Here is a 27,935-nt window from a genome sequence, read left to right as displayed (position 1 = left end):
TTAATAAATGCAGTAAATCATCACTGATAAAACATGAAGTGAGAAAATAAAGTAAATGCACTGGAGGAGGGCAGAAGTGTCCCACCTGAAAACACAGCAAACCTAAACTTCACACCAAATGTGAGCTCCCTTTAGCTGTGCTAGTATCATACATTCTGGCTGTGTTCATTTTACCATATCGACCATTTTTGGGAGCTGTTCCCTTAGGTTTTGCACATCTAGACAAACATCCAAAGCCGTTCTAAGCACATTAATAATACAGCTAAACTTACAGAGCTTGGACCAATCCAGAAGTTCTGTTGTTGGACATACTTAACACTCTCATAAATGCCTTTGTTCTTCAGCACCTACAGAGGGCAGCAGAGCATCACAGTTTACAAATGAGTCTGATCAAGGACTTGTGAGTATTAGCTTGCACAGTAATACGCATCTCTTTCTGTGAGTTTTAGGACACAAATACAGCTACTAAAAAGTTGGTAATATATTTACATTGAGTGTTCAAGAGCAAAAAAAGGAATTCTAATTTCAATACTGAGTTACACTACGAAATGTTAACCTTCAATTTTCACACTGATATGAAACCTGTCATGTCAAAAAGTATATTTTCTATTTTTAAATATTGCTCCAAATTAATCTGTGAGATATATACTTACCAGCTCAGTTGTCGAATGTTGTGCAAACCCAACAGGGGCAAACCCATACGTGCAGCAGGCCAGCAATGTGATAACGATGTGGACAAATGTAATCCAGTAGGTAAAGTAGGGTCTGAAATCATGCACACCACAAAACAGTGCTGTGAATCGAGTAACAGCTAAAACAAAGACTAACCAATAAATACTTTCAGCACTTTGTCAGCCTAATTAATTATCTCTCTCTGAATTGTGTTATGTTGATTTAAATCAAGCAAATAATTCACTTGTATATATGCACAGTGCTCATTCCCAACCTGTGGCTGTGGAAGTCGTCCAGCTGCTTCTGGACGTTGCTGCTAATGCTTCGTCGATACTGTCGGTTTAGCCATTTCCCCACAACTCCCAAACCATACTGACGTTTTTGCTTGTCAAACGCAAAGTGCTTCACTTGGGAGGCAATGCGACGTCCGCGACGTGGTTGAGCCATTTCGTGGAATAGTGTTGGCATTTTAGGAGCCTGTGATAAATCCTTACTGGGACTGAGAGGAAGACAGGTATGCAAGACAGAGAAAGAATTAGGGTTAAAAAGGAAAAAAAACAAAACACAATGTGTGCAATTCAGAGACTTTGGTTGAGTATTTATATTTACTCACAGGCTGGAAGGTTGCTCGCAGGGAGCAAAAGAGGCAGACAAGGGAGGCGACTCAAAGACATCATCGGCCATGGAATATAACTCATCACGGACATCACCCTGTACAGAGGTAATGCAGGACACAGAGGACAAAAAGAGAGGGCAGTAATTAACGTGTAGTCACATGTTATGTGTTGCTGTATGGGACACACAAACAGCGAGGAAGACAGGAGGACAAAAAAAGAAAAATACAGTCACAGAAAAAAATGGAGGCTGAGAGAAGAAGCAGGTAAACAATGACAATCGAATGAAAACATAGAATTTTGTCAAACAGAGTAAAAGCAAGGAAAGAAACTGCTGCAAAGATCCGGGTGCCAAACGGGTGGCTGCGAGAGCTGCTGCTGACCTTACTGAAGAAGAGCGACTCGGATGCATCTGCAGAATCCACAGTGTCCTCGTCCATCCAGCTGGGCCTGACAAAGCTCTTCCTGGGGAAACTGCGACCAGCCTGTGGGCCTGCCAAGCTGCTGCGACCCTGAACAACAAACACGCCACATGACATGCGGTTCTTCAAGTGCATAAAAAAGGAGAGATTTTAATGATGCTAATAATGATAAAAACAATAAATGCTGGCATTTACTGTCATTTTATTCAAAGGGATGGCTAAAAAGCATGCAAACACAGAGGAAACATTAAAGGCCGGGATTCGAACCAGTGCTCTTGCCACTCTGCTTTTCATTTCCACCCACCCTCAACAGGTTGGACGCAGCTCTGATGCTCATGCGCGCGACGGACTCTCGCTTTCGTTTGGGGAAGCGACTGTACCCGGAGCGCTGGCTGGTGAAGGAGATGAGTGAAGCGACGCCTGGTGTGACCGGACCCCCTTGAGCTGTTTGAGGTGTTCTTGGAGAGCGGCTGTCCAACTCATCCTGGCAGCGGAAGGCTCGCCCTCGTGCCAGGGGGTCCACAATCTAGCAGAAAGAGAGATTAGGGTCAGCCTGATAAAAATACTTCACTGTGACAGTCACGTGAATTTGAACTGGTAAGCATCTTTACATATTCCTACTGTGCCGACGTTGAAGAAGAAGCACTCTGTGGGTGAGCATGACAGGATCATATTTATAACTTACAAACTTCACAGTGCTGACACTGGGAGAGAGAGAACTGCTTTATGTGTTTGTGTAAACGTACATATATGTAGCAAAGAGGGAATGATGGTAGGTGTGTGTAGATGAGGACAGAGAACAAAAAGATGAACAAAATATTGGATGAGTGGAGCAGAACTGTCTGGCACAGACTGAAAGAGAGACATGATTCGGCTGCAGCACAGATGGTCCACGTCTGTAACTATGCAGCACTTTAATACAGTGTCTTCTTGAGAAATCTCTCCACTTCATCAAGTGAAAAAATGCAGGTGGAGAACAAAGAAAAAAAGTTGAGCTTCTTGGCAGTTTAGAAATGGAAAGTCTTAGTAGCTACACATGGAGCCTGCTGTGTGTCATTCTGTTTAGTTTCCTTCAGAACAAAAAGTTTTTCTTTTCTTACAAAAGTATCAGAATATTAAACAGAAAGTGCATCATGTTTCCTGGATGATGTTCTCCACTCAAGTTAAAATTACCGATAAGGTAGACATTTAAATAAAACTGTAGCATCCTAACAGTAGGATAACACACTAAGTGACGCTGTCTTTGTATGACGGTATTATACCCTGGGCATCCTGTGGGCAGCTGGTGAATCCAGGCTCTGGTCGATGCTGGTGGCCGTCTCGGGCTCTCTGTACTGGGGCTTCAGCTTGCCATAGCGCTGGCTGCAGTGGCGCAGGCTCTTCCGGTGCCAGACCTGCTGATTAGTCTCACAGTCTTCGCCCACACCGAACCACTGGGCTGTACTCCTGGAGGGACAGAAAGATTGTTCAGCTAAAAGAAGATATTCACAAAAATGACCTGAAATGTTTAGCATATACCTATTCTTAAAAGCTACATAAACAAGAAATGAAACGAAACATCCGAGTCTTGTTTTTCACCTTATATGAAGAGAGTAGATACTACCACAAAAGAAAAAAATAAACAGTTACATTTTGACACCAAATTACACAATGCAGCTTTGTTCAAGCTGATGTAGCTTGGATAACTTTCATATAAGGGAAGTCAAAAGTCACGTACTGTGCATTCTTAAAGACATTAGTGCACTTTATTACCAAACATTAAATGTCTTGACGCTTGCTGCACGCTCAATGACTGGACTATTAGGACATGTAGTTGATAAATGGGAGTAATTAAATGACTGCAATTAGGATTAGGATTATGAAGAGGAGATTTCTGGATGAATGAATTGTGTGTGCTTGATAGTTTTAGGTGAATGAACTGCAGGGAACAACACCCAGACTTCTTTGAAATACACTTTAGGGGAGAATGCTTACATACATTTGATTTTTTTCTGTCTCCCAAAGCTACTTATGCCTCCACTGTAGGTGGAGTCACACTTGACTCTGAGACAAAAACAACAGCAGAAGCAGCAGCAGAGCTTACTTTCGGATGCTTTGTGAGAGCGATGTTTGTCTGCTAAACTTCTCCCGTCTTTCTCTTGCTGAAAATTCTCCATCTCTATGTCCATCGACGCTCTCTGACACAGAACCGGTCGCTTGAGCACTTGGGGTTTTTTTCAGGGATTGTCGTGGTGGCTGACCAGAAGAAAGGAAGCGAAGAAAATGTTGTCATCAGAAATCTTTGCTGCTATAAAATATATAAGCTATAAAAACTAAATAATATTGCCTGTGCAGGGGGAAAGCCTGTCAAACGATCAGGTTGCAAGTACCTTCATAATTAGGCCATGCTCAATCTCCTTCCAGAGGAGTGAGGACAAATGCCCTCTTTTACACCAGTGGCTCTTAAATGTTATTCAGTTCAATGCTCCAAAAATGTTTGTGCCCCACGTGACAATTTTTAACATCAACAATTTAAAAAGGCATTAAACTCCCCGTTTCTAGCTCCAATAACCCCCCCCCCCCCCCCCCCCCAAAAAAAAACAAACAAACAAAAAAAAACACACACACACACCTTCTGAAACAAAGCCTTGTTGAGCAGGCTCCAATGGTAACATTGACTGACTCCAATGACAAAAACGTATAAGACTTCCTCTGTAATCATTTTTTCTTAAGATCTAGTTGTTATTACTCTACTTAACTAAAATGCTTTTCATATGTAGTTTTTGTTTTCAGTTTTAGTTCAGAATAATAACACTGCCTCACACATCCTGATTAAGTATTAACTATGGCACATGATGCAGCAAATCAGTACCAAATTTAGGATGATCTAAAATTGTCTTTGTAATGGAAAAGCTAGTAGCATAAATACCTGCAGTGCAAAGCCACAGCACAAATTTACATGTTTATTACACTGCTTGCCTTTTAGAACAGTTTAAATGTGACATGCTCAGTTGAACTCTGAGCACCAACTAATTTGTGTAGCTAAAATGCCTTTGTTTGTGTTGCTAGCATGAGGCCCGCCGTTACAAATATATGGGCTACACAAACTGCCAGATAGTTGTGCCAACAGCCTGCTTGCGAGAGCAAGTGGCAATTACAGAGGCATCGAGGAACACTGTGCTGCTTTAATGTGTTGTAAACTCTTAAAAGTAAAGTACTGCCCATAATCGTTTATTTTCTTCTACTGTGCATCCTGAGTCAAATGATTATTACAAACCATTTATGAAGTAGTCCATCAGCCCATTAATCCATCCATTAATTTTCATAATCGCACAGTGAGTGAAACCGAAAATTGATCTGAACCTCCATGTGAGCTACCCACAAAATATCCAGACATGTTTTTTGGACCATGTTTATGAAGCAGATTGAGAGGAATGTGCTCTTTACTAACACAAAATGAATAAAAAGCCTTTCTTTGAAGAAATTTGTTCAGTAACAATCACAACACTCGGGCTTTTTTTGGCTCTGTTTTAATTCTGTGTTCATTGAGCTGATCTTTGCTTATCTCCGTTTAAATGAAGAACTTTGTGCTATACGCAGGAGTGAGTGATTCACAATGAGTTATTTTACAGGTCACTTTTTAGATTTCGCTACATTACATGTGATGTGAGAGAGTATGGAGCTTGACAGGCCACTAGTAGTAGTAGCACAAGAAAACAAAAGCTAAATAATGGTAGAGTAGAGAAGACATTTGTAAATATTTTCACACATTTTTCTGGGGAGAAAAAACAAGTTATTTTAAAATTGTATAATTGAGAGAAAAAAAACCCTTTTAAACCCTTTGACAACATAAAGAGTATATCAGTATTATGTTTGCCAGTCTGTGCTAATAAGAAAATCACCACACTTTGTGGGTAGTTTGCAGTATTGTAGACCATGTTAACCTAGTGCAGGACAGACTGTAGTGTCCGTGATCAACGTCAGCTCAGATGTAGTAGTCATCAATTTGGATTTCAGCCAGTAACGCTCTTCAGTATCACTTAGCAAATTACACTTTTACTTCGGTTTTTTTAGTGGCTAGCCACCGGAAGGCATCCATGATAGTTCATTTAGCATGTACTAATATCTTGTAGAATTCATTGTGTTAAATCCACAGAGAGCAGCAAACTTCAGAGACAACAGAAGCACAGACCTGCTCATGAGTCAGTCTATATTTTCAGAGTTAGGGTCCATGTCAACCCTACGTGTTATGTGACAACACATTTAAATAACTGTTGCATGATACCAAGCAGTGAAGGACAGGGTCAGGTAAAAAAAAAAACACAACCAGCCTACCTGGGACATCACTGCTTCTGGTGGAGGGATGGCTATTACAAGGCTGGGTGGCTTCTTGCTCTTTAAACGACTATCTGTTCGGCCCTGGTACGGAGGAGGCTCCTCCCCTTCGTGTGATGCCATCCTGTCAGAGTGCTGGAGCTGAAAAAATCATGACAAAACAAAGTTTGTATTATTATTTGATAATCTGCATATATGCATGTCTACGGTGAGTCTCCATACATCAAACCTCCAGTAGGTGCAGAGACTTACTGGCAGGTTAAAACATAAATGGAAATACAGTGTAAGACAAACACGTTGAAGTCCGGACTCTGGGAGAGGCTAATCCATGACTGATACTGCTCCACTGTTTTTGTCTGTCCAGGTCTGCTTTTACTGCATTGGCAGTGTGTTTGGGATCATTGTCATGTTGAAAAATGAAGGTGTTCATAATTCCATCAATTTTGACAACATCCACAACACCACTGGCTGAAATGTAGCCACAAACCATGCCAGAGTATCCACCATGTTTTACAGATAGCTGCAGACATTAATGGTTAGCCTCTCTCCTTACCTCCTCAGCATATTCATTTTTTATGTTTGAATTATTCATAGGTCAGTGTTAAGTAGTGCAATTAAAAAAACAAACCCAGGTTGCTCCAAAAATAGTACAAGACTGGACTGACAATGAATGTAAAAGCAGCCAAAGTCCACAGAAAATCTCTGAAAACTTCAAGAAAGTCTGGGGAACACTTCAAAAATAAAAAATAAAATAAAAATAATTAGAAAGTCAGGCTCCTTGGAAGTAAAATATAAAATAATGAGGTGTGGCACAGTACTGTAGGCTTCAGTATTACTGTTCATAAATATAGTGATTAATGCTTACTTACAAAATGTTGTACTGAAATATATCGAAAGAATATTGAATGCTCTAGCAGAGTCTTTATTTAAACTGGATTTATGAGCATGCATAATATATATTTATTTATTTATTTATTTTTTTTCCCTCCCAGGTAAGGTCAAGAAGAAAAAGAAAGAAGAAGGACACATAAAGAAAGAGAATAAAAATGTCATATTTAGAAAATGAAATGCTTTTGTTTGCATTTATATCAGGTCTCTGCTGTGGCAGTGGACCTAATGCCTTCCTTCCTACAGCCAACAATAACCGAAAAAAGGAAACCATTACAGTCTATCCAAACAATCAGCCTCTAACAGCAACTGGCTCCCTTCCAGTTCCATCTGCTACTAAAAGGGGAAAAAAAACACTGCCAACTTTCTTTGCTTTTGCTTTCCTTGCTTTTTGATTCAAGGCAATTTCTTAAGTGATTCTTTAAGGCTTTGCACAGAAATTGTGCTGTATTAAGAAGAGAAACCTTCTCTTACATCAAAGTGTTCAGGTCACTTATGCTTATGTAATTTTAAAGGATGAGGAAAACAGGGCAGAATGATACATCTCCCGGGTGTTTCAATTACATGTATTTAGCCAAAACATCAAATAAAGCAATATATTTGTTTAAGTTTATAGTTATAAATATTCATTTTATTAGTAAAATCTCTTTGTAAGAAGGTGATACATGTGATACTACACTCAACAAAAATATAAACGCAACACCTTTGTTACTGCTCCCATTCCCCATGGGATGGACGTAGAGACCTAAAATTCAGTCCAGATACACAATATAACCATCCCTCCCAAACAGTGGTCACAAATCAGTCCAAATGTGTGGTAGTGGGCACATCTGCTATATTGAGATAATCCATCCCACCTCACAGGTGTGCCACATCAGGATGCTGATCTGACATCATGAGTAGTGCACAGGTGTACCTCAGACTGCCCACAACAAAAGGCCACCCTGGAATGTGCAGTTTTGTCTCACAGCAAAATGCCACAGATGCCACAAGCAATGAGGGAACGTACAATTGGCATGCTGACAGCAGGAATGTCAACCAGATCTGTCGCCCGTGCATTGAATGTTCATTTCTCAACCATAAGCCGTCTCCACAGGCGTTTCAGAGAATATGGCAGCACATCCAACCGGCCTCACAACCGCAGACCTCGTGTAACCACACCAGCCCAGGACCTCCACATCCAGCAGGTTCACCTCCAAGATCGTCTGAGACCAGCCACCCAGACAGCTGCTGGAACAATTGGTTTGCACAACCAAACAATTTCTGCACAAACTGTCAGAAACCGTCTCAGGGACGCTCAACTGCATGCCCGTCGTCCTCATCGGGGTCTTGACCTGACTCCAGCTCGTCGCCGTAACAGACTTGTGTGGGCAAATGCTCACATCCGATGGCGTCTGGCACGTTGGAGAGGTGTGCGCTTCACGGATGAATCATGGTTCACATTGTTCAGGGCAGATGGCAGCTGAGAATGTCCCAGTTCTTGCATGGCCAGCATACTCACCGGACATGTCACCCATTGAGCATGTTCGGGATGTGCTTGACCGGCGTATACGACAGCGTGTACCAGTTCCCACGACTATCCAACAACCTCGCACAGCCATTGAAGTGGAGTGGACCAACATTCCACAGGCCACAATTGACAATCTGATAGACTCCATGCGACGATGTGTTGCACTGCATGAGGCAAATGGTGGTCACACCAGATACTGACCGGTTCTGGGTCCCCAGACCCCCAATAGCGCAAAAAACTGCACATTCCAGGGTGGCCTTTTGTTGTGGGCAGTCTGAGGTACACCTGTGCACTACTCATGATGTCAGATCAGCATCCTGATGTGGCACACCTGTGAGGTGGGATGGATTATCTCAATATGGCAGATGTGCCCACTACCACACATTTGGACTGATTTGTGACCACTGTTTGGGAGGGATGGTTATATTGTGTATCTGGAATGAATTTTAGGTCTCTACGTCCATCCCATGGGGAATGGGAGCAGTAACAAAGGTGTTGCGTTTATATTTTTGTTGAGTGTATATCTTTTCTGGAAATATACAACATCATGAATGAGTTATTTATCAAAAACAACTGAATGCGAAAAAAGAAATGGAAATACAGCACTAGTGAAAAGTTTGGACAATTAAATACCTAAATATTTTAACTAAGTGATGCAAAAATGATGTAATTATGAGACCACAGGCAGCCCTGCTCATTGATTTTTAAACAGTTAGAGGGATAGCTCCACCACACAAGAAAATCAGTCATACTGTGACTCTGCTCAATAAGGAGACTCTAAAAGAATTAAAGATCTTTGACTTCGAATGAAAAAGCAGCTGATAAACAATGATGTCACATAACGGTGATCAATAGTCTCCGTTAATCATGATACATTCGAGGTGGTGAGTAATCGCTATTGTTTTCTCAGCTTATTTTATTGATTGAATGTAATAATGGTGATCTAATAGCTTAAGCTTCTCCTACTAATGCATGCATTAAAGAATAAAACAAATACCTGTATTTATATTTTTATAATGCAATTGCAATTTTGTCAGTTGTAAGAGCAGCACACACAGCTAAATAATTAGAAACTTGATATTTTCAAATCAATGCACTTTAGTTAATTTTCAAGTTCTAAAATGTCAATCTCAGTTTTATATGTAAAAACAAACAAAACAAACTACAATTAACACTTTTTTACAATTTAAATAATGTGAATTAAGACTAAGCAATAGCAATATAAAGTTTTCAATCATGCAGTGCTGTTTCTGCCAGTCTCAAAGTGAATCATTTCTGATTTCTGACTTTAGTTCAGACAAAAACAAACAAACGTGAAAGTCACTTTGAGCTGCCGCTTCAACCATTTACACTACTTACAGTTTCTGTTAATGTAAGCTGTGGAGATTATGTGCTTATATCAATAAAGCTCCACACCACACTGTAGAAAAATACTCAAAGGACCAACAGGATGACTCCTTTTAATATCACTTTGTCTCACTGTCAGTGTTTACTAACAACAAATCGTATTTATTGAATTGCATTGCGCGGATGACATAAATGACATATCCTCAACTTCGTTAGCCAAGTTGATGGAACGGAGCTGGTGAAATAGGACTCATTATTGTCTACACAGGGACTGAATTATACCGTCAAACTTACTTATCTTTGTCTCCCTGTCTTTACAAATCTCAGTTAATGGTGTAGCAAGCAGCCAGTCTATTCCTGGAGCTCAGAGTGTTTCACATAGCATTACACAGTGCATTTCCAGAGAAATTCAAGGCATTGCAGACATAAAACACCACACTGAACATAATGTCATTTTGCTTGGCTTGGCCAAAACATCCATTATGTCATTATGGTGTTCAGAGCCCTGAATGCTGTCCTGGAGTTGTGGTTTATAAAATCAATGCGAGTCCCTGAGTGTCTGGGACAGGAACGGCTGCAACATGGAAACCTGACACCAGCTCGGCCTAGTTTCCACTACAGAGCTGAGGAATGGCTGCGCAGGGCTAACCATAGTGTAGGCAACACTTACTCTGTCCACATACAAACAAAAAACACCATTTCTAAAATACCTTTATGTTATTACGAGTGTACATTTCAACACGGATCTCAATTAGGTGTGCTAAATATTTGAAGCTTAGACAGAATGCCTGGTTCAGCCCTCCAGAGACAGAAGAGGTTACTGGCAATCCAGCCTCTGGTTCAGTAGAGTAGTGGGCAGGGGCTGGAAATCACTCAGATAATGAAATAGCTAGGAATTTAGCTAATGGATGGAGTACTCGGGTCTAACCAAGTTTATCAATGTATGCAGGCAGTTGTTAGGGTCCATACTAGAAAACATATGGGTACAGATTGTAGAAGGATAACAGCGACATATAAAGAATAGAAACACAAGAATTGTATTAATTTTTGCAATGTTTCCCCCCCACATACACTTTACTTGCTGCCAAGGTAATAATAACTGTTATCCAATTAATTTTTGTGTTTATTTTTACTCCATTTGTATTTTTTTAAATCTGAAACTATCACTCACCCTTCACACTCATTTTGAAAGCTCACTTGACAACATTTTTTGAACCCTGGACCTTTCACACAGAGAGAGCAGATTTACTTGAACTTCAATTATAATGATGTGTCTCTGTGATATAAAAATAGTGATATAAAAACAAACAAATACACAAAAAACCAAAATGAAAAAACGAAACAGAAACCAAGGATTTGTTTCCTAAGCGTCCTTTAAGCCACTTCAGTGGGACTTTAAGCCACGTCAGCCTTAGACTAGTCTAACTCTAATACAAGTATAATGCATTATCCACCACTTTATGTTGCAACTCTACATGCATTATTTTACAATTGAGCATCATTTTAAGCTAATTTAACAAAGATGTATTTTAGCTTCTGTTATGATAACAGAACATAACACAGCCGTGTCAATTGTTAAGAAATGTTGGTATGACAGCTGAAATCAACAGCAAGAAAAGGATCCTGGCATCCAACTTTTCAAGTTGGTCAATTTTTTTTTTTTTAAAGAAATTTGGAAAACAAAGAAAACAAGTCCGGATCCTGTTCAACAAAATGTCAAAAGGCATTCTTGTTTGTTCTTCTGTAACTTCATGCAAATGCAAACAGATTGCCAGCATGTTGTCATCAGTCTGAATGAGTCTTTGTCAATGAGCACAACTCGAGGGGACTTGACCCAACTGGCTGCCAGCTGGTTCTATTCTGCCTTTATTCCCATAGAAAAGGAAGGTTAATGAGCATGAAAGTAAAAGTCAAATGTAAAGATCTATCTATGAAGACATCAACCAATATGCCATTTTTGATGATTTATCAAAATTTATTTTAACTGGTGTATTACTAGAAATAGATTGGTTAACACCATGGTTATTGTGCTCTCTGCCTGTCAGAGAGCACCAGGAACGCTAACAAAGTCATATGAATGTGACCATGTGAGAAAAAAAAAGATCATATATGAAACTAATTTAGTCACGTTATGAAACCCTATGATCTTCTCTAGCTGTGTGAAAGCCTTTACCTCAACCAGAAGTAGAGATGGCACGATACCACTTTTTTATGTCCGATACCGATACCGATATCATAAATTTGGATATCTGCCGATACCGATATGAATCCGATATGGTGTTTTTTAATCAACAAAACTGTTTTTTAAATATCTTGCTGCATTTTAAACAACAACTACACTAAAGCTATTCTGTTATACCTGTATGCAAAAAAAAATATTTCATAGTACAGCAATACTGATCAATCTAATAAACTTAAACCTACACCATCCTCCCTATTCTGGTATTTTAAAGAGTACTTAGCATAAATATTAAGCAACCTAACTAATAGGGTTCCAACTCCCAGCAACAACAAAAATAAATAAATAAAAAATAGGGAACCACCCCTCACGCTCCACCTCATGATGCTTAATCGCCGTAATCAACCTTAATTTGATGCAGTGTGAAAGAAAAATGCACAGAAATCAATTATTTTTCAAGAAATATTAAATAGATTCAACATCTTTCTTCAACAAAATTGCAGACTGCACAGATGGTACCTTCCCAAAGGAAAAAGTAGTATAGCTTACTAGGGTATATATATTAGACTTAATAGTTACTATATACAGTAATGGACTTCTATTCATTTTGCATCAAATTAAAACTTTGGCTGTCAGATAATTATTTATTAAAAGCTAGACATTTTAAATGAGAATAAGAAAGAAAAGTATGTCTTTGTGCCCCCTTTTCCCTGTTAATGCCCTATCGGCCCTGCACAGTTACCAGCCGTCAGCTACGTAGAAAAAGATCCTCGAGTAGAAAGTAATATTAAATACATTCTAACAACAGCTTATCAAGCTTAAACGTGCTGCTGTTGTTCAGCCGCTGGTTTCCTCTTTCTGGTGCAAAGTGGGCCAAAAGCAAACAAGAGACACGGACTCGCGACAGAAAAGCCGATCAGCTGATCGTTAAGCAGTTTCATGATTGAAGTAGCAGCAAGAAGAGGCAGTCGCTTGTTAAGCTTAACGCAGGAATGCTTTACAAACATTCAGAGATGGACTTACACACTTGCTTTACTTCTCTCGGGATAACTTTGTCGGAGATGAAATGCCGGGTTGCTAGCGAAGCTCCAAATGCTATCCAGACCACCGACAGGTCCCGCATGCCACAGCCGCTCTATCACGTGATGCATACTGCTCCGACGTGCTAACCTGAGGTGAGTTACGGTGTGTTGCAAGTTTTGTGAGGTGCTTTCGTGATATTTAATGGATCGGATTACATTTTTTATTTTTCTCCGATATCCGATCCAGTAATTTAGGTCAGTATCGGACCGATACCGATACGTAATATCGGATCGGTCCATCTCTAACCAGAAGCAATGACATCAGAGCATATTTTCTAAAGCACCGAGAAGCCTCCCTTTCAAATCCATGTGCATTCCTTCTTTCATGTTGCAGATATGTTTCTATAAAAATTGAAACAGTGATACAAATCAAAAGCCAGCTGTTCAGGTTGGAACTGAATAAGAAACAAGTAAGATGTAAGATAAAACTGTTTGCTTCCACAGAACAACAAGAATAAACCACAAGAAAGACAACTGGAGGGGGAGTAGATTCGCTGAGGAAAGGACAATGACCACAATGACATAATCAGCAGTTTGTCACATGATATGGAAAGTACTGACACATCTTTGCCTCTCTAGGGTCTAATAATTCAATGCCTCACCTAACTGCTCCCTACTTGACCATTGACCAGCAGGGATGAATGTGCATGTGAGTGATGTCACATGGTCCTCTGAAGGGGTGTCATCATGGTTCAGTTTCCCCCAGTGTAAGGCCTGTCCTCCGCGTATTCTTGGTACACTGTCTAGTTTTAGCAACATGTATGGGCTGCAGACGCACACAAGGCACACTCTCTCTACCTGTTAAACCTCATTCACAGCATCTTAATGCATGTGCAATCATCCAGGTAAGTAAATCCCAAAAGGATGATTCTCTTCATCTGGACGTAGCGTTTTCAGTGGGAGAAACATTTTGTCAGTCATCCAAGTGACTTCTTCATTCTCAGCTGACTGCAGGTTTCCCCAACCTTATAAACACTACATTTGCACAATGACTGAACGTAGCCCACTGAGTAAACAATAGGCTGTGAGGTCAGTTTCTTGATCATTAATATGCAAATTGTCACGACCATTGATCAACAACCACTGATCAAACCCACTGATCTCATTCATGGTCCACATGAGGAAAGATGATGAGTTTCATTTTATGCCACACTCGCTTTGCACAGCAACTTAGCGATTCCACTGATCTCAGTGATCAACAATGGTCACCAATCAGCAATAGCTGGCAAGTCAAATTGATATTTAACCAGAGTTCCCCACCAATGATCAGAACAAACAAACAAAATCAAAAAAACTAAACAGAAACCAAGGATTGGTTTCCTAAGCGTCCAATGGGACTTTAAGCCACTTGACTCTTAGACTAGTCTAATACTAATAAGTCATACTGGTTATTACTTAAATAAATAAAAAATATAATTCATCATCTACCAATTTATGTTGCAACTCTATCAGTACTAGATTTATATTCATTTGAATTAACCTCACTATGGTTTCATGTTGACATCCATGGCACATATGCATGCAAAGACTCTTGCAACACAGAACTGTCTGGCCACACACGCAAGTTTATGTCATTACCCCTGCACTGAAAATGAAATGCATGAGTCATCTATTATCATGACCATCATAAGAAAACCGAAAGAGCCAGTATCTGTCTGTTATTCTGATTACAAATTAGACCTTAATAGAACTGGTGAAGGTGAAAGTGGGATGGAAGGCAAGCATTTTTTTAATATAGGAGGGGACTGAAAAATAACTACAGGACAAAAGACAGAAGTTAAGAGTCAGGTTAAATATTATTAATGAATGCCATTTTAGCTGCTCAGGCTATATCTGTCCACTTATAGTTACTATTACACAACGCTCTCACGTGGAGTCTACGTTCTCTCTCTGGAAGTGAGAAATAAACTCCCACTGTGTGCTCTCTCACCAGTGTTGTGTTTTCTGTATTTGGGCCATGCAGCATCCACCTCAGTCCCATTCTCTGACCTGGCAGCAATTCTGTAGTATCATTTACTGGAAATCGCACAGGGGGGTTGACAGGATGATCGGACTATGGCAAAGACCCAAAAACCTAGACTGCACTACTGGTACAGATAAGAGAGGGAGAAAGAGAGCAAACTGCTGACCTTCTAGTTAAGGCATTGCCCACGCTGGATCCAGTGTCTCAAATTACTATGCATCACAAAGGCTGTGGTTCCCACCACACTAAAGTCAGCCTCAGGAGATTTTCAGGTACTTCTTCCTGATTTTGAGGTTTGGAGGTGACCCAAAAGTCAAACCCGAAACCCATGCTTGCAAACCTGTTAGCATTCTCAATGTGCTGTAAGTAGGAGTTAGTTCAACTTCATCTGCTCCTGTGAGTCTATTGCTGTAATTTGGGAGCTCATCAGCTAGTCTGCTGACTTCGAATGGAATTATACTTGGTTTTGGATGTGCAACAGGACAGCTGTGCATAATAGTCCTTCCAATTACACTATTTCAAGTCTGCTCAAGTCTCCCTGAAAGATGCATGTGTGTGCATGCACTTACATCCCCTGATGACTGTGAACATATGGAAACACGTTTTAACAAGCTAATAAAAACCCAAATTATTGCAAGATGGAAAATGCAACATTGCTATTGCTCTCTATGAAGATTGTGTACTTATATAAAAATTATGTTTAGGTAACTGCACTTGGCCAACAAGAGGACAACAAAAGGGAAACATTAGTCTATGTATAATATAAAATATAAAACCACAAAAACAAAATATCTACTACGTGTTTTGGCAGCAACTCAGTGTGTATTTTTGGCATATCTGAAGCAGGGGAATGGTTGGAAAAACAAAATCAATTCTGTGTGCCTCCACAGCAGTAAAAACAATGTTCTTGGTGTTTACTGTGTGGAGAAAAAGCAGAAGCTTGCTGAACTGGGTTGACTTCAATGTTGCAAGTACCAAGCCCAGAATTGTTTTTCTACATTTCCATTTTAAGCATTCTAACCAGAGGAACTTAGTAGTAGTTGCACAAGCCTTACATTTGCTTCATGGATGCACATAGTGAGTACTGACAGCAGCAGGAGTTACCAGAGTGCCATGCCACTACATCCAATCAAGTAGTGGAGCTATGAGCTAAAGACAAATGTGAAATCTGAGTTGACTGCTGGCTCCTGACTGCAGACAGCTTGATAATGTTATCTGCACAATAGGCAGACTGTAATGAATATGTGTCATCACTGCTCAGATCGACTGTGCAAGGCATATATCATTTGACTGAATTGTATTCCACTCAAAGACTCAGCCTTGTGAGTTATTGGCCAATAAATCCTCCAAATGTCTCTGATCATACAGTTCAGTGATATCTACCAGGTGTGCAAAATGGTTTTAAAAGGCGTGTCATAGTCTCCATGTCCACAGGTCTGCTCAAGTCCATTTGGGTCCAAGAAACAAACAGAACAGAACAAAGATCGTAAAGCTTCATCCTGACCTCTATGTGTCTGATTTTTTATTTTATTTTTTTTGCAACCATGTGGACTTGTGTGTAGAGATAATTCAATACAGACAATGCACCAGCAATTAAACCTGACTTTACTTGAATATAACAGGACTGATTACTCAGCCGCAGTAGCTGACTTTTGTTAAGTAAGGTAACCAAGCATAAGAGCATGGCAATAATCAGAAGACGGCTTTCAATCACCAATTCCTCCAAGTGTTCTTGGTTGCCCCCAGAATAAGGAATAAAGCACCGTATGAATGTGTGAATGTAGCCTGAACTAAAGAAGAATAGAATAGAATAGAATAGAATTCAACTTTATTGTCATTGCACATGCACAGGTACAGGGCAACGAAATGCAGTTTGCATCCATCCAGAAGTGCTTAGTGATATAGATATATTACAATATATATTAGCAATAATATAGATATGCAAGTATATTACAGAAATGGGTCTATTATGTTATAATGTACACGGTATGAAGTATGTTGTGAATATTCTATAACTATAAGTATGTACAGGCTGTAGTGAGTACAAGCTATGTACAGGATATGGACAGGATATAAATATGAAAAACTATACAGAATATGAAATAAATAACTTTACAGGAATCTGAGATATACAGCTATACAGAAATGGGAACTATGCAAGTTGTAAACAGTTGTAGGGTTAAAAATTATCGTATGTACAGAATGATTGTTTACACAGAGCTATACAGTAGTGCAGTTAAGGTAAGTGAGGGTGTGGATAATTTCTACAGAGGCTATATAAAGTGCTAGTGGTTGTGAGTGGTGGTTCACTCCATGTTATTATTGTGTGTTTGAGGGTACAGTTGTCCATTGTGTGTGTGTGTGTATGTTCAGTCCATGAGTTAACGTGGGTCAGATGTCAGGAGGCAGAGTTCAGGAGTCTGACAGCTGTGGGGAAGAAGCTGTTCCGGTACCTGGTGGTCTTAGTCCGGAGGCTCCTGTAGCGCCTCCCAGAGGGCAGGAGGGTGAAGAGTCCATGTGATGGGTGACTGGGGTCTCTGATGATTTTCCCAGCCCTTTTCAGACACCGCTTCCTGTAGATGTCTTTTATGGCAGGAAGTGGTGCTCCGGCGATGCGCTGGGCAGTTTTCACGACCCTCTGCAACGCCTTCCGGTCCGAGGCAGAGCAGTTCCCGTACCAGACTGTTATACAGTTGGTCAGGATGCTCTCGATGGTGCAGCGATAGAAGTTCACCAGGATGTCTGAGGACAGGTGGTTCTTCCTCAGAGTCCTCAAGAAGAAGAGGCGCTGGTGAGCCTTCTCGAAGGCTCGAAGTACTAACTATACTACTAGTCTTTTTCCCTATCTCTGCCTTCACTATATTTGGACTAATGGTGCTTACACGGCAAGTTCCAATTTAAGGCAGGAAAAACTCTAAGCACGATAGTGGAGGAGTGATTATTCTCAGAAAAGTATTTAATCTTGATAATAGCCTTGAGTGAGCCAGTGATCATGTCACATGGTTGAGCTTCCAACATGAGTTAAGACCTAAGATGCACAATTACGCTTTACTTTTTGTCATAAAGACTTGTGAATTTACTTCTCTGTTACTTCTATTATATAAAGACACTGTTTTTTTTTTTAATTACAAACCCTACTCCAAAACTGCCTTATATGCTTTACATTGAGTTATTTTATGATTTGCACTTATATTGTCAAATTAGCATGCAGAAGAAACAGCTGCTGTTCCCAGCACTGACTTGGAGGCTAAATGAGGAACTAACCCACATTACTGCCTCATAAGTTCTTTTTTAACATCAAGCCTTACACATGCACGTAAAACTTGACAGGCACGCATGCAAAAAGCAATTCTACTGTTCTACTTAAACACATTTGTCTTCAGAATACTTGCAAATAAACAGGAGTGCACTGGTGCAAAACTGTTCACTGAAATGTGAGCTCTTACAGTTTGCTAATGAACAGTCCTTAACCTCTGCAACATGCCACACACATCAGAAAAGAATAAATATGCATGGACACAAATCTAAAATCCATAATTTCACACATGCAAGAACTAAAAGGCTTAGAACAAGTGTGAATCATATTATGAGACATCGGTACAATGAGGAGTGAGAAATGAATAATAACGCAAACTGTAATTTATTTCATTATTAAGCTGAGAACAGCTTTGAGGGTTGAACTCAAAGAAGAAAAAAAGAAAAAAGTTCACACCCTCGCACAGACTACGTCTCACATCATCATTAAGAGCGTGGACAACTCTGCCAAGTGCCAATTTGTATGTGGGACTTGTCTACACCAACACTGCAAGCCTGGACTGTAACATTAACATTGTGTATTTATGCTGGCTGTAGCTCTAAATGAAAACAGGGTAAAAAAGATAATTACATGCCGATAGAAAACGACGCACACTACATCTGAATCTTATGTTATTACATTAGCTGATATGGTGCAATCAGACATCATCCAACATTTCTACATACACATTGACAGCGCAAAAGAACAACTGTTTGCCTGGTGGTAGCTGCAATTAGGCGTCGGGCTGGTTTGTTTCAGCACAATTTCATGTTTTTCATTGGTAAAAACCAGCAACTGGGGTTGTCATGACTGAGCTGAATAAAGTTAAGGCACAGGGTCTCTGTTGCCTTACTTAACAGAAGTATAAACATTTTTCTGTCATTTCTAGGCTTTTTTATTTATTTATTTTAGGTTTTAGCAAATTAAACCTCAATTTTAAAGTTTAGACATCTGGTGAATGTCCATTGGGGCATGGCCAAAACCTCTTTTGGGTTTAACCTGGGGTTCAGCATCTTGCCTAATGATAATTCAACACATGGACAGGAGGAGCCAAGGATCAATCCACTGATTGGTATATGACCCGCTTGACCACCTGAGCCATATGTGATGGCTCAGACAGAACAGTGTGTATGAAATCAGTTAACTAGAATATGTGGCTAGATAGTTAGAAAAACATTCATGTGCTGTCCAAGTGTTACCTCAGGCCTGGTGTCTAAACCAGACAATAATCTGACCGTCAAGAAATGGTACAGTGGTATATATATTCATCATCTGTTATTATTAGTATTATTTCATCAGGTCAGAACAGTTCTTCACTTCTCAGAAAGAGACTGACTCACTGGCTGACCTTTATCAGTCCAAACTTTGCCTTCTAATTCTCACATTTAATGGTTTCCATTCAACATTTTATGGCAAATACAGGGGTGTTATTACTTCAGCCCTTTAACTTCTGAAAGCTGAGGCAACTGGAAGGAGAAATGGGACAAAGTTTTGTCTGTTAAAGGTGCTGAACATCAACGGCAGCAGTCATATTCTTTACTCCACTCAGTTACACAATCAGCACATCTATACTGCTGGGCAGATGTATGCAAACATGACTCTAAACAACACGCTATTTGGGATTAGATTCCTAAATTCACAGCCACATATTTATATAGACTTGTTATAGTCTATATAGAGTGTTTTTAAATATTCTTCCAAACAATCAAGAATCCAAAGTAAAGGACTCATAAAAAAAGAACATGCTGCTTATGAAAATATATTTCCATCCTATCTAGGCTTGTTAATGGAGCCTTTGTGTCTGGTCAAACAGAGATGGCAAAGAAACACCGTGCTGTAAACGAATGACTAGACACGATAACGAAAGGACTGTGAAAAAGACTCACAACAACCTGGCAAGCAGCCAGCAGCATACCTTAAAGCAGCGGTCTCCAACCCCCGGGCCTCGGACCGGTCCGTGAGTCGTTTGGTACCGGGCCGCGAGAGTTGAGGCTCAGGTGTGAAATGTATAGTTTTCAGGGTTTTTAATCGGTTTTCAGCGTTATTTTGTTATCGTTTTTATCGTTAACTCGGTTTTCCTGGGTCTTTTCACGTGTGTTATGAATAAATCTTTTTTTTCGGTACCGGTACTAGTTTTATTTTGTTGTATTTATCCGCGACACCTTAAAGGCCGGTCCGTGAAAATATTGTCGGGCATAAACCGGTCCGTGGCCCAAAAAAGGTTGGGGACCGCTGCCTTAAAGGTTTTATAATATGTGACAGCGTGAATATTAATATAGAAACAAACAACTACATGCTAGAAGGAATATAGTAGATTACAGCATCCTTAGCAAAGAATGAAGTCATAATCTTGCAGTGCATGCTGCAATCTATCCTCATCATTATCGAGTTTTGTTTATGTCCCGCAGCACGTACATGTCTGTGGATGGGAGAAGATATAAATGTAGCAAGAGAGTGACCTTCCAAACTCCACTGTTAAAGCCAGAATCCAGTCCAGAGTATTCAGTCATGTGGAATAAGACAGGGAAAAGTGCAGTCTGTGCAAAACCCTTAAAAAAAATTTAAATAAAAATGAATAATGTGGGAAAGAAAATTAAGTAGAACAAAATAAAAGGGACCTCAGTAAATCACTTAATGGAATGAAGACAAATAAAATAAGCTTACTAAATGTAACCAAAAAAGGAGAAGCACCGAAAGAGTCAGATGGCATTAAAGTGGCTCAGCATAGTGGATGGTGCACACCCAGTGCTTCTGAATGTCTAATAAATGCACCTGTCAAAATAAAAAGGAGTACTCTGCTTTAACAAAAACCTTTAATGTAATGTTAAAGCAGAGGACTCTTTTGAAGTGAGATTCTCTTGGCTTTTTTTTATAGAAGAGGTCTGATTGTTACTGTTGCTAGGTGTGTAGGGTTAAAACTCATCATGACTGAGCCGACAGTCATTATGCCAGCAGGCACAACAGTTGAGTGCTACTGAAGGCGTAGGAGAGTGTGCGAGTTTCAGTGGTGTCTGTACGTCTCCAAAGAGTGAGAGCAACAATCAAAACTGCCCCCTCATTCTTCGCTTCCAACCACAATACCTCTTGATGATGACTGGCTCTAAACAAAACCTTAAATCTTTACTAATACCATTACATTTCTTTGGCTGACGATGATAGCACTTTGGTGGCTAAAACAGATCAATCGTTCCATTTCAGATCCATTAGAAGATGATAAGCATGTTTGAGAAGCACCTTGACTGTGACCTAACCCATCTAAAACGCTGCACCTTTTCCAAGAGTCTTCATGCCCAAACTTGCATACCAGCAAGCTTTGCAATGCTGCAGCTACAGCCTTGGCCCACGCCATGAGTTCCTTACAATCCTTAACATGAATAGCTAATCTTACACAAAACAACACATGACACATGTGAATGTTGAAACGCGACACTCAGAAAACTGCTAGCGTAAGGCTTTTGCCAGATAAATTCCTCTCAGCTAGCCCAGCTTGCCTTTTTTAAAAAAAAAAGCGAAACAGATGAAGCAGTCGCAAATCTGCTGCTGCAGTGCCAGAGACAGAATATGAGTGAGGACATTTTGTCTCCCCTCCGAAACTGGCATGAAATGTGGAAGGAAATGAGCTTTTCAATGCCGCAATAAATATGCAAAGTGGACATGGACTCCTCTGCACTTTGAAGACTTCTACATTATCAACAAAAAGCTTTTTTGCAGATTTACGCGTCTTTGGATTTCAATGCATTCCTAGAACGTTCCCATATTTTCAGATAAAATGTCATGCATTGTGGAATGAGGTTTGGCATGGAGGAAAAAAAATCCCAGCATATGAGCCAGTAGCTTGATACTCCCGTAACTTAAGTGGGTGGTTTTTTTTTGTTTGTTTGGGTTTTTTTTTTTTTTTTAAAGGGGCTTACCATTTTCTGGGTGTGTTCTTAGCTGAAAACAGATAACATCATGGAAGACCCCCAAAAAACAAAAGGACAAGCTGAGGGCTTTCCATACTTACCACTATAAATGCATGGAAATGAATGGTATCTTTTCCAGCCTTTGTTGTTGAGAGAAAAAGAGGACTGTGGTTTGACAAATGGGGAAGTAACAAAAAATGAAAACTTAAACCTCTGAGCAGATGTATCTGACAATCACAGTTTCACATGAAAAGAAACCCCGTAAGGTTCAACGGAGGTAGAACCTAACAGCTTGTTTCCATCTAAAGACGATATCTCATTTTCTAACTGAACTATTTCTAAAAGTTAAAACTTCCGACACTGCTCAGTCACGCTAAAAGAAGAAGTTACTTTTCATTGCTCCCTTGTCACAAAGAAGTTAATTTGGCAGAGCTGGCAGAGTTTTTGTGTCTCTGGCTGAAACCAAACAGACAAAACTGAACCAAGAAAACTTTTGAGATTAGACCATCCACAACACGAGGACAGTTATTAAAATGCCACTGCGTAGTTTGGATTACTCGCTGTGGAAACAGGTTAAGGTTAGTTGGTTTGACAGTGATCCTTGTCTGAAGTGTTAAAACATGTTATTTTCAGGGCTGGAGTATATGCCACCCAACATAGGATCAATACGTCATCAATTAAGAACCTTTAAAATCAGTTTGACAAACAAGTAAAAGCAGAACACGCAGATAACGCATATCCCATAACGTCCAACAAAACTGTGTACTTTTTGAGAAGTAAAGCTAAGCAGATTAATGGCATGACTTCTGAAGGTAAAATAAACGAATTTGCTGACCTTTGACTTGTTAAACTTGAGCTTAGATCCTTTTGTGTTATTGCTGATTGATAAAAACGGGGACATGTGACATTTTTGGCTTTTTTCTGTGGGAGGCTGTCAAACAAGTAAGATGAACTTTCTGAATGAAACTAGACTACAGTTTTCTTTTGTAAAGAGGTGACAAATGTGAAACTGGTGCAAACATCACATGACTCCAACCACACAGAAACAGCTGTTTGCTAGCCATTACATGGAAACACCGTGCCTTCTGTGCCTGTTTATGTGCCAGTGAATTTCCTCTTTTTTCTGAATTTCCTTCATGATTGCATAAAGTTAGTAGAAAGTTAATGTAATAAGCATATACCGCAATAATTCTCTTTTTATTTCATGTTGTACACAGAGATGCAGAGATAATACAGGTTTCAGTTTCATCCTGTGATGTCAGTGAGGCTGGGGTGAGCAATATAACATAATGATTTCATTACATGACTTTAAAGTCAAACTGTGTGATGATGTGATACTTATTGCAGTGATCATTTTGATCATATCACCCACCTCCCTCCCACATATCAGGGGTGGGTGACAATGACGCTACACTAAATTTCAATTTTAAAATTAGCTCCTGAAGTAACCGTGATGCTTCGAACTACTTGCAAACCATCATTAAACAAATATGCAGTAAGAGGCGGTGAAAGAGAAGACCTCCACTGAGTATAACTAAAGTATATCTGCAACACTTTTTTGTCTCGACATTAATCAACATGTGCTTGATATGTGTTTGCGTCTACACGGCTTTCTGCCTCCAACCAGTGAATCAGAGAAGGTTCAATGCTCTTTTTAGTAACAAAAACAGAGTAGACAACTCTCTACAAGAGCGATGTCAAACACGTAGCCCTCCAGAAGGTCCAGTTCAGCACCATGGATGGCTCTGCATTGTGTTCAGTCATTAATTATGTCATGTTTTTCAGTAAAACTGATATTTCTGTCGTAGTGTTGGTGCCTGGATTACTATAAAGAAGTAACAAAGTATTTTTGGATCTAGACACATTATTTGAAACATAAAGACATAAAATGCTATTGTTCAATATTTACAAATCCACTATATGTGAAGATTTTGTGCCTGTATAGCTCCACTGTGTACATATCATAGTAAAAATGTATTGACAGTAAATGAATGTGTCAAAACCTGAGATCTATTATTTAAAGCTGCCTCTGTTTTCCCCCCATTGATGTTCCTGTACTTCTTTACAATGTTCTCAAAGAAATTTAGAGGGATATGTTTCCTCCCCCCCCCCATATAGGTTATTAAATTATAGCTTTAGCCCACTTGAGATCACACTGAGCTTTGTGTGTCCTATGGTAACCCAGGACTTAATTCCAGGAAGTAGGTTTAACAAACAACTCTGAATTTGTTAACCATAAGTTAATGGAAAACCCACATTTTCTGTTCTAGAGAGTTAACTTAAACTCTGAGTTAGTAACCAAGGTAACAGACTCTGCGAACTAAATCTGCTCACTGGCAGATTTTTGTCAACATAGTCTAAGTTTCTCTCTGACTCCTCCCCTCCTGCTGCACCCGAATCAGCTGACTGACCCTCCGATTCATTTTCTCATTCGTAACGTTCTTTAAAATATTTAACTGATCGCTTTTACAATACTTCAGTTGTCAGTCTATATGGACAGAGAAAGCAATTACATAGCAGATTTATGATCAGCTCAGAATAAATTGCCTCCATGTTTCTAAGTATGTGACTCTATGGACAGTACTGCAGCTGTCAGCCAGTTTCCCTCCACTGTAAATATTTTTGGACTGTAACAATCACTCTTTAAAAACAACCTTATCTGTCAAAGCTTTAGAATAACTTACTGGTTAAGGATTATTTATTTGTTGTGCTGTTTTTGGTCACACGGATGGAAAAAAAAAGTTTGTCATACTCAAAGATGATTGATCTGTGATTAGCCTTTCTGAAAGTTCTCAAAGGTTCTCAAGTCTATTCTTAAAAAGTTTTTTGAACATGCTTCCTGTAATACGACCCTGCTCTACAGTGCATAAGGAGGGAAACAAACAAAACACAGGAAGTCCTAAAAACTGTGGTTCCTTTAATGGGCACATCCAGCTGGCTCCAGCAGAGCGTCCCAAAAGACTCCCACATTAACATGTCCAACTGTACAGCATTAAAAACCATGCTTACTGCGAGGTATAAAGCCTGTTTTGGCCTCTACTGACAGTTTCCCACCTAAACACAAAACCATAGTGTTTTTTTTTCTCTTTTAAACATGTCCAACTGAATGCTGGAGTTAAAGGTGTAGCCACTTTAAATGACAGGTGTCCCAACACAGGAAACTGAAGCTGGCTGCTGTCTGGCAGGCTTTGGGTCAACAAACTGAACCTCTGAGTGTTTGTGCAAACTGTCCAGAAAGTTTCTGCTTCTCTGTGCGTGAAATTGTAGAGTTTTGTTAGTCTGGCGGCAGCAGATTTGCAAGTCTGTGGTACAGTTAATAGATGCAGATTGCTAACCAAGCCCGCTAGCTAGAGGATACCGCAACATGCCACTATCTCTCCCAAATATGGTCACATGTGGCTTCAAAAGATTAACACAGCTTAATGCTGAGCCTTCAAAAAGACTCCAAACCAGTGTGCAACGTCTTTTATATACAGTCTTTGGTTTTAACTTTAAGTACACTGACACTTGAACGCAACTATTCCTACCTGTTGTGACTTGGTTAACTTCTAATCAGCATTTCAATAACTCACCGCCCTGCCTCTGTTTTGGTAAAAACTAACAAATGGAAACACACATTTTCAAAATCAGCAGTGACACACAAATGGTTTCACGTTAGTTGTGTCATACTTTCATGTGAAACCGTCCGTTCCTGTCATTCCGGGGAAACATGGTGTGTCAAACCCACCTCTTACCTTCCACGAAAAATAAATGGGAGGGGTGTAAGGCTTACGGCAAATTCAATTTTTCGGCACACGGCGACTACGATTAACTTTAGAGGGAGAACATGAGAAAATCCAAGAGGATTGATTGCATTCATATGCACTTGTCCCAACAGGCAGAGCAACAAAGGGCTTGCCGAGGCGTGCTTTCAGCCGCTACTCTAACATTAGATGTAAACGACCGTTGGAAGCTAACGCCGACACTGGAAATGTCATTATTAGCAGTGCTGTTTGTTCCTGTTTAAACGCTTTGACTCATCTAGGATCGCATACAAAAAAACAGTAAATATTACAGCATTAGTACACCTTATACTGAGCTATTAGGTGCTTTCATATTAAAAGCGTATTAATAATGACCGTTGACCCCCGACCCTAAGTTAAGTTTTAGCGATTGCAGCGTCACAAAAACAAATAAAAGAGCTGTAGAGTGCTATTCCACTCACCTCCAGGAAGAAATGCCTAGATTATAATTCATTAGCAGAGAGAATATATCCGAAATGCAACGATACTGTGGGTTAGTGTCCAACAGCGTGTCACTACTTCCCTCTTTCTGCTTCCAACATCCTTGAAGAAACCAGGGGCGGAGCTAGGACCCCCCGACACGGGCCTGAAAGAACAGGAGCCCGAGAAGCAGGGGCGGTGTCAGTATATGTGTTCTTGTCAAAGTCTCCACATACACAAAAACTAACCGAAATAATACTGGTTCCTTAAAAATGGAAATTAGTTTTACTCCTTGTAACTTTGGTCAATGTACCAATTCTTTTGCATGTGTTTCTTGAGGCTGGGATGTTATGAAGTTCAGCCTGTGTCATAGTTTCTTTTCTGAACTTCTTAAATTTTGAAACATAGTCACATAGAGATGGAGAGGACATGCTAACTCCACACAGAAAAAAGCCCCAGTCAGATGGTGGATGTGAATTCATGACCTTCTTGTTGTGAGGCAACTATCTATGTAGCTGTCCCTAATGAAATGACAGCTTAAATAAGAGTTTTGATATTTACTGGTATAGAAAAAGGTATTCCCTCCTACAAAAAAGAAAAAATAGCTTCCATTTATGCTTATTGTATTTACTTTACAAGGGAGTTGGGATGATGTCATTCAAATCAAATACATTTTTCTTGTTCGTCACATGATTACTGCCAAACCATTAAACGTCACACTTTGTGTGTGTGCATATTTAATGTTTGTCCCATACAAACATACCTTTTAGCTTACATTTAGAGCTTGTTGTGATACAATCACCATTTGGTGGCAGAGGGTGACAAAGATCATTTACTTGATCAGAAATAAATATAGTGGTGCTCACATGCAGCCATGAATATCATAGTGTTTTGAAACCTGATGTGAGTAGCAAGGTTTAAATCAACTGAATTCTCAATAATCCTCCTAACTCTTAGACTGACCATTATTTACAAAATGAACTTCAAGGTTAATTTACATACATCGACCCCTGCAGGCCATTAAAAGAATACAGGTTTAATGTATTTCTGAATTAGCTTCACTTTTTATAACCAGAAAATACATCCATCTCTTACATGTGCATCATAATAATGGATGTTATAATATAGCTTATTATATAAATAGACATAAATCTATTTATCATAAAGTAAAAAATAATAAATAACTAAAGCTTTGAAATAAATATTTTGGAGTGCAATAGCACCCTAACCGTAGCCAAAATACCAAATAAGAAATACATAATAGTGGATACATAACAGTGGGCTACAAGCAGAATTTAGAAACACTTATAAAACTTTTAGTACATTAAAACTGTACTTCAGTAAAGTACTCAGAATAGAGTAATTGTAAAATTACATTATTACTGCAGCTGTCCATTGCCCCCTCACCACACTCATATGCATAGAGGTCATTTACTCCAACTCCTACACAAATATGCAGCATGCTTCATTGCACTGTCTGGTAGCTTATTCATTAGCAAACAAGCTGCTTATTCTACATTACAATCCTGTGATTTTAATAGCAAT

The 27,935-nt window shown here is 39.6% G+C and overlaps 1 protein-coding gene across 1 annotated transcript in view; it reads right to left on the bottom strand.

Annotated features, from left to right (window-relative positions):
- Positions 1–26,559, bottom strand: part of LOC113023967 (inactive rhomboid protein 2) — a 36,677-nt gene extending 10,118 nt beyond the window's left edge. Inside the window, exons 1-10 of the mRNA XM_026170473.1 lie at positions 26,393–26,559; positions 6,023–6,163; positions 3,792–3,943; positions 2,971–3,154; positions 2,013–2,234; positions 1,670–1,798; positions 1,286–1,383; positions 947–1,171; positions 654–765; positions 273–347 (exon numbers count right to left, since the gene is read on the bottom strand). Coding sequence (XP_026026258.1) covers positions 273–347; positions 654–765; positions 947–1,171; positions 1,286–1,383; positions 1,670–1,798; positions 2,013–2,234; positions 2,971–3,154; positions 3,792–3,943; positions 6,023–6,145 — 1,320 coding nt within the window. The 5' untranslated portion in view covers positions 6,146–6,163; positions 26,393–26,559. The remainder of the gene's footprint in view (positions 1–272; positions 348–653; positions 766–946; positions 1,172–1,285; positions 1,384–1,669; positions 1,799–2,012; positions 2,235–2,970; positions 3,155–3,791; positions 3,944–6,022; positions 6,164–26,392) is intronic.
- Between the last annotated feature and the right edge of the window lie 1,376 nt (positions 26,560–27,935).

Source organism: Astatotilapia calliptera, chromosome 6, assembly GCF_900246225.1.
Source record: "Astatotilapia calliptera chromosome 6, fAstCal1.2, whole genome shotgun sequence".
NCBI lineage: Eukaryota > Metazoa > Chordata > Actinopteri > Cichliformes > Cichlidae > Astatotilapia > Astatotilapia calliptera.
This window is presented reverse-complemented; position numbering and strand designations above follow the sequence as displayed.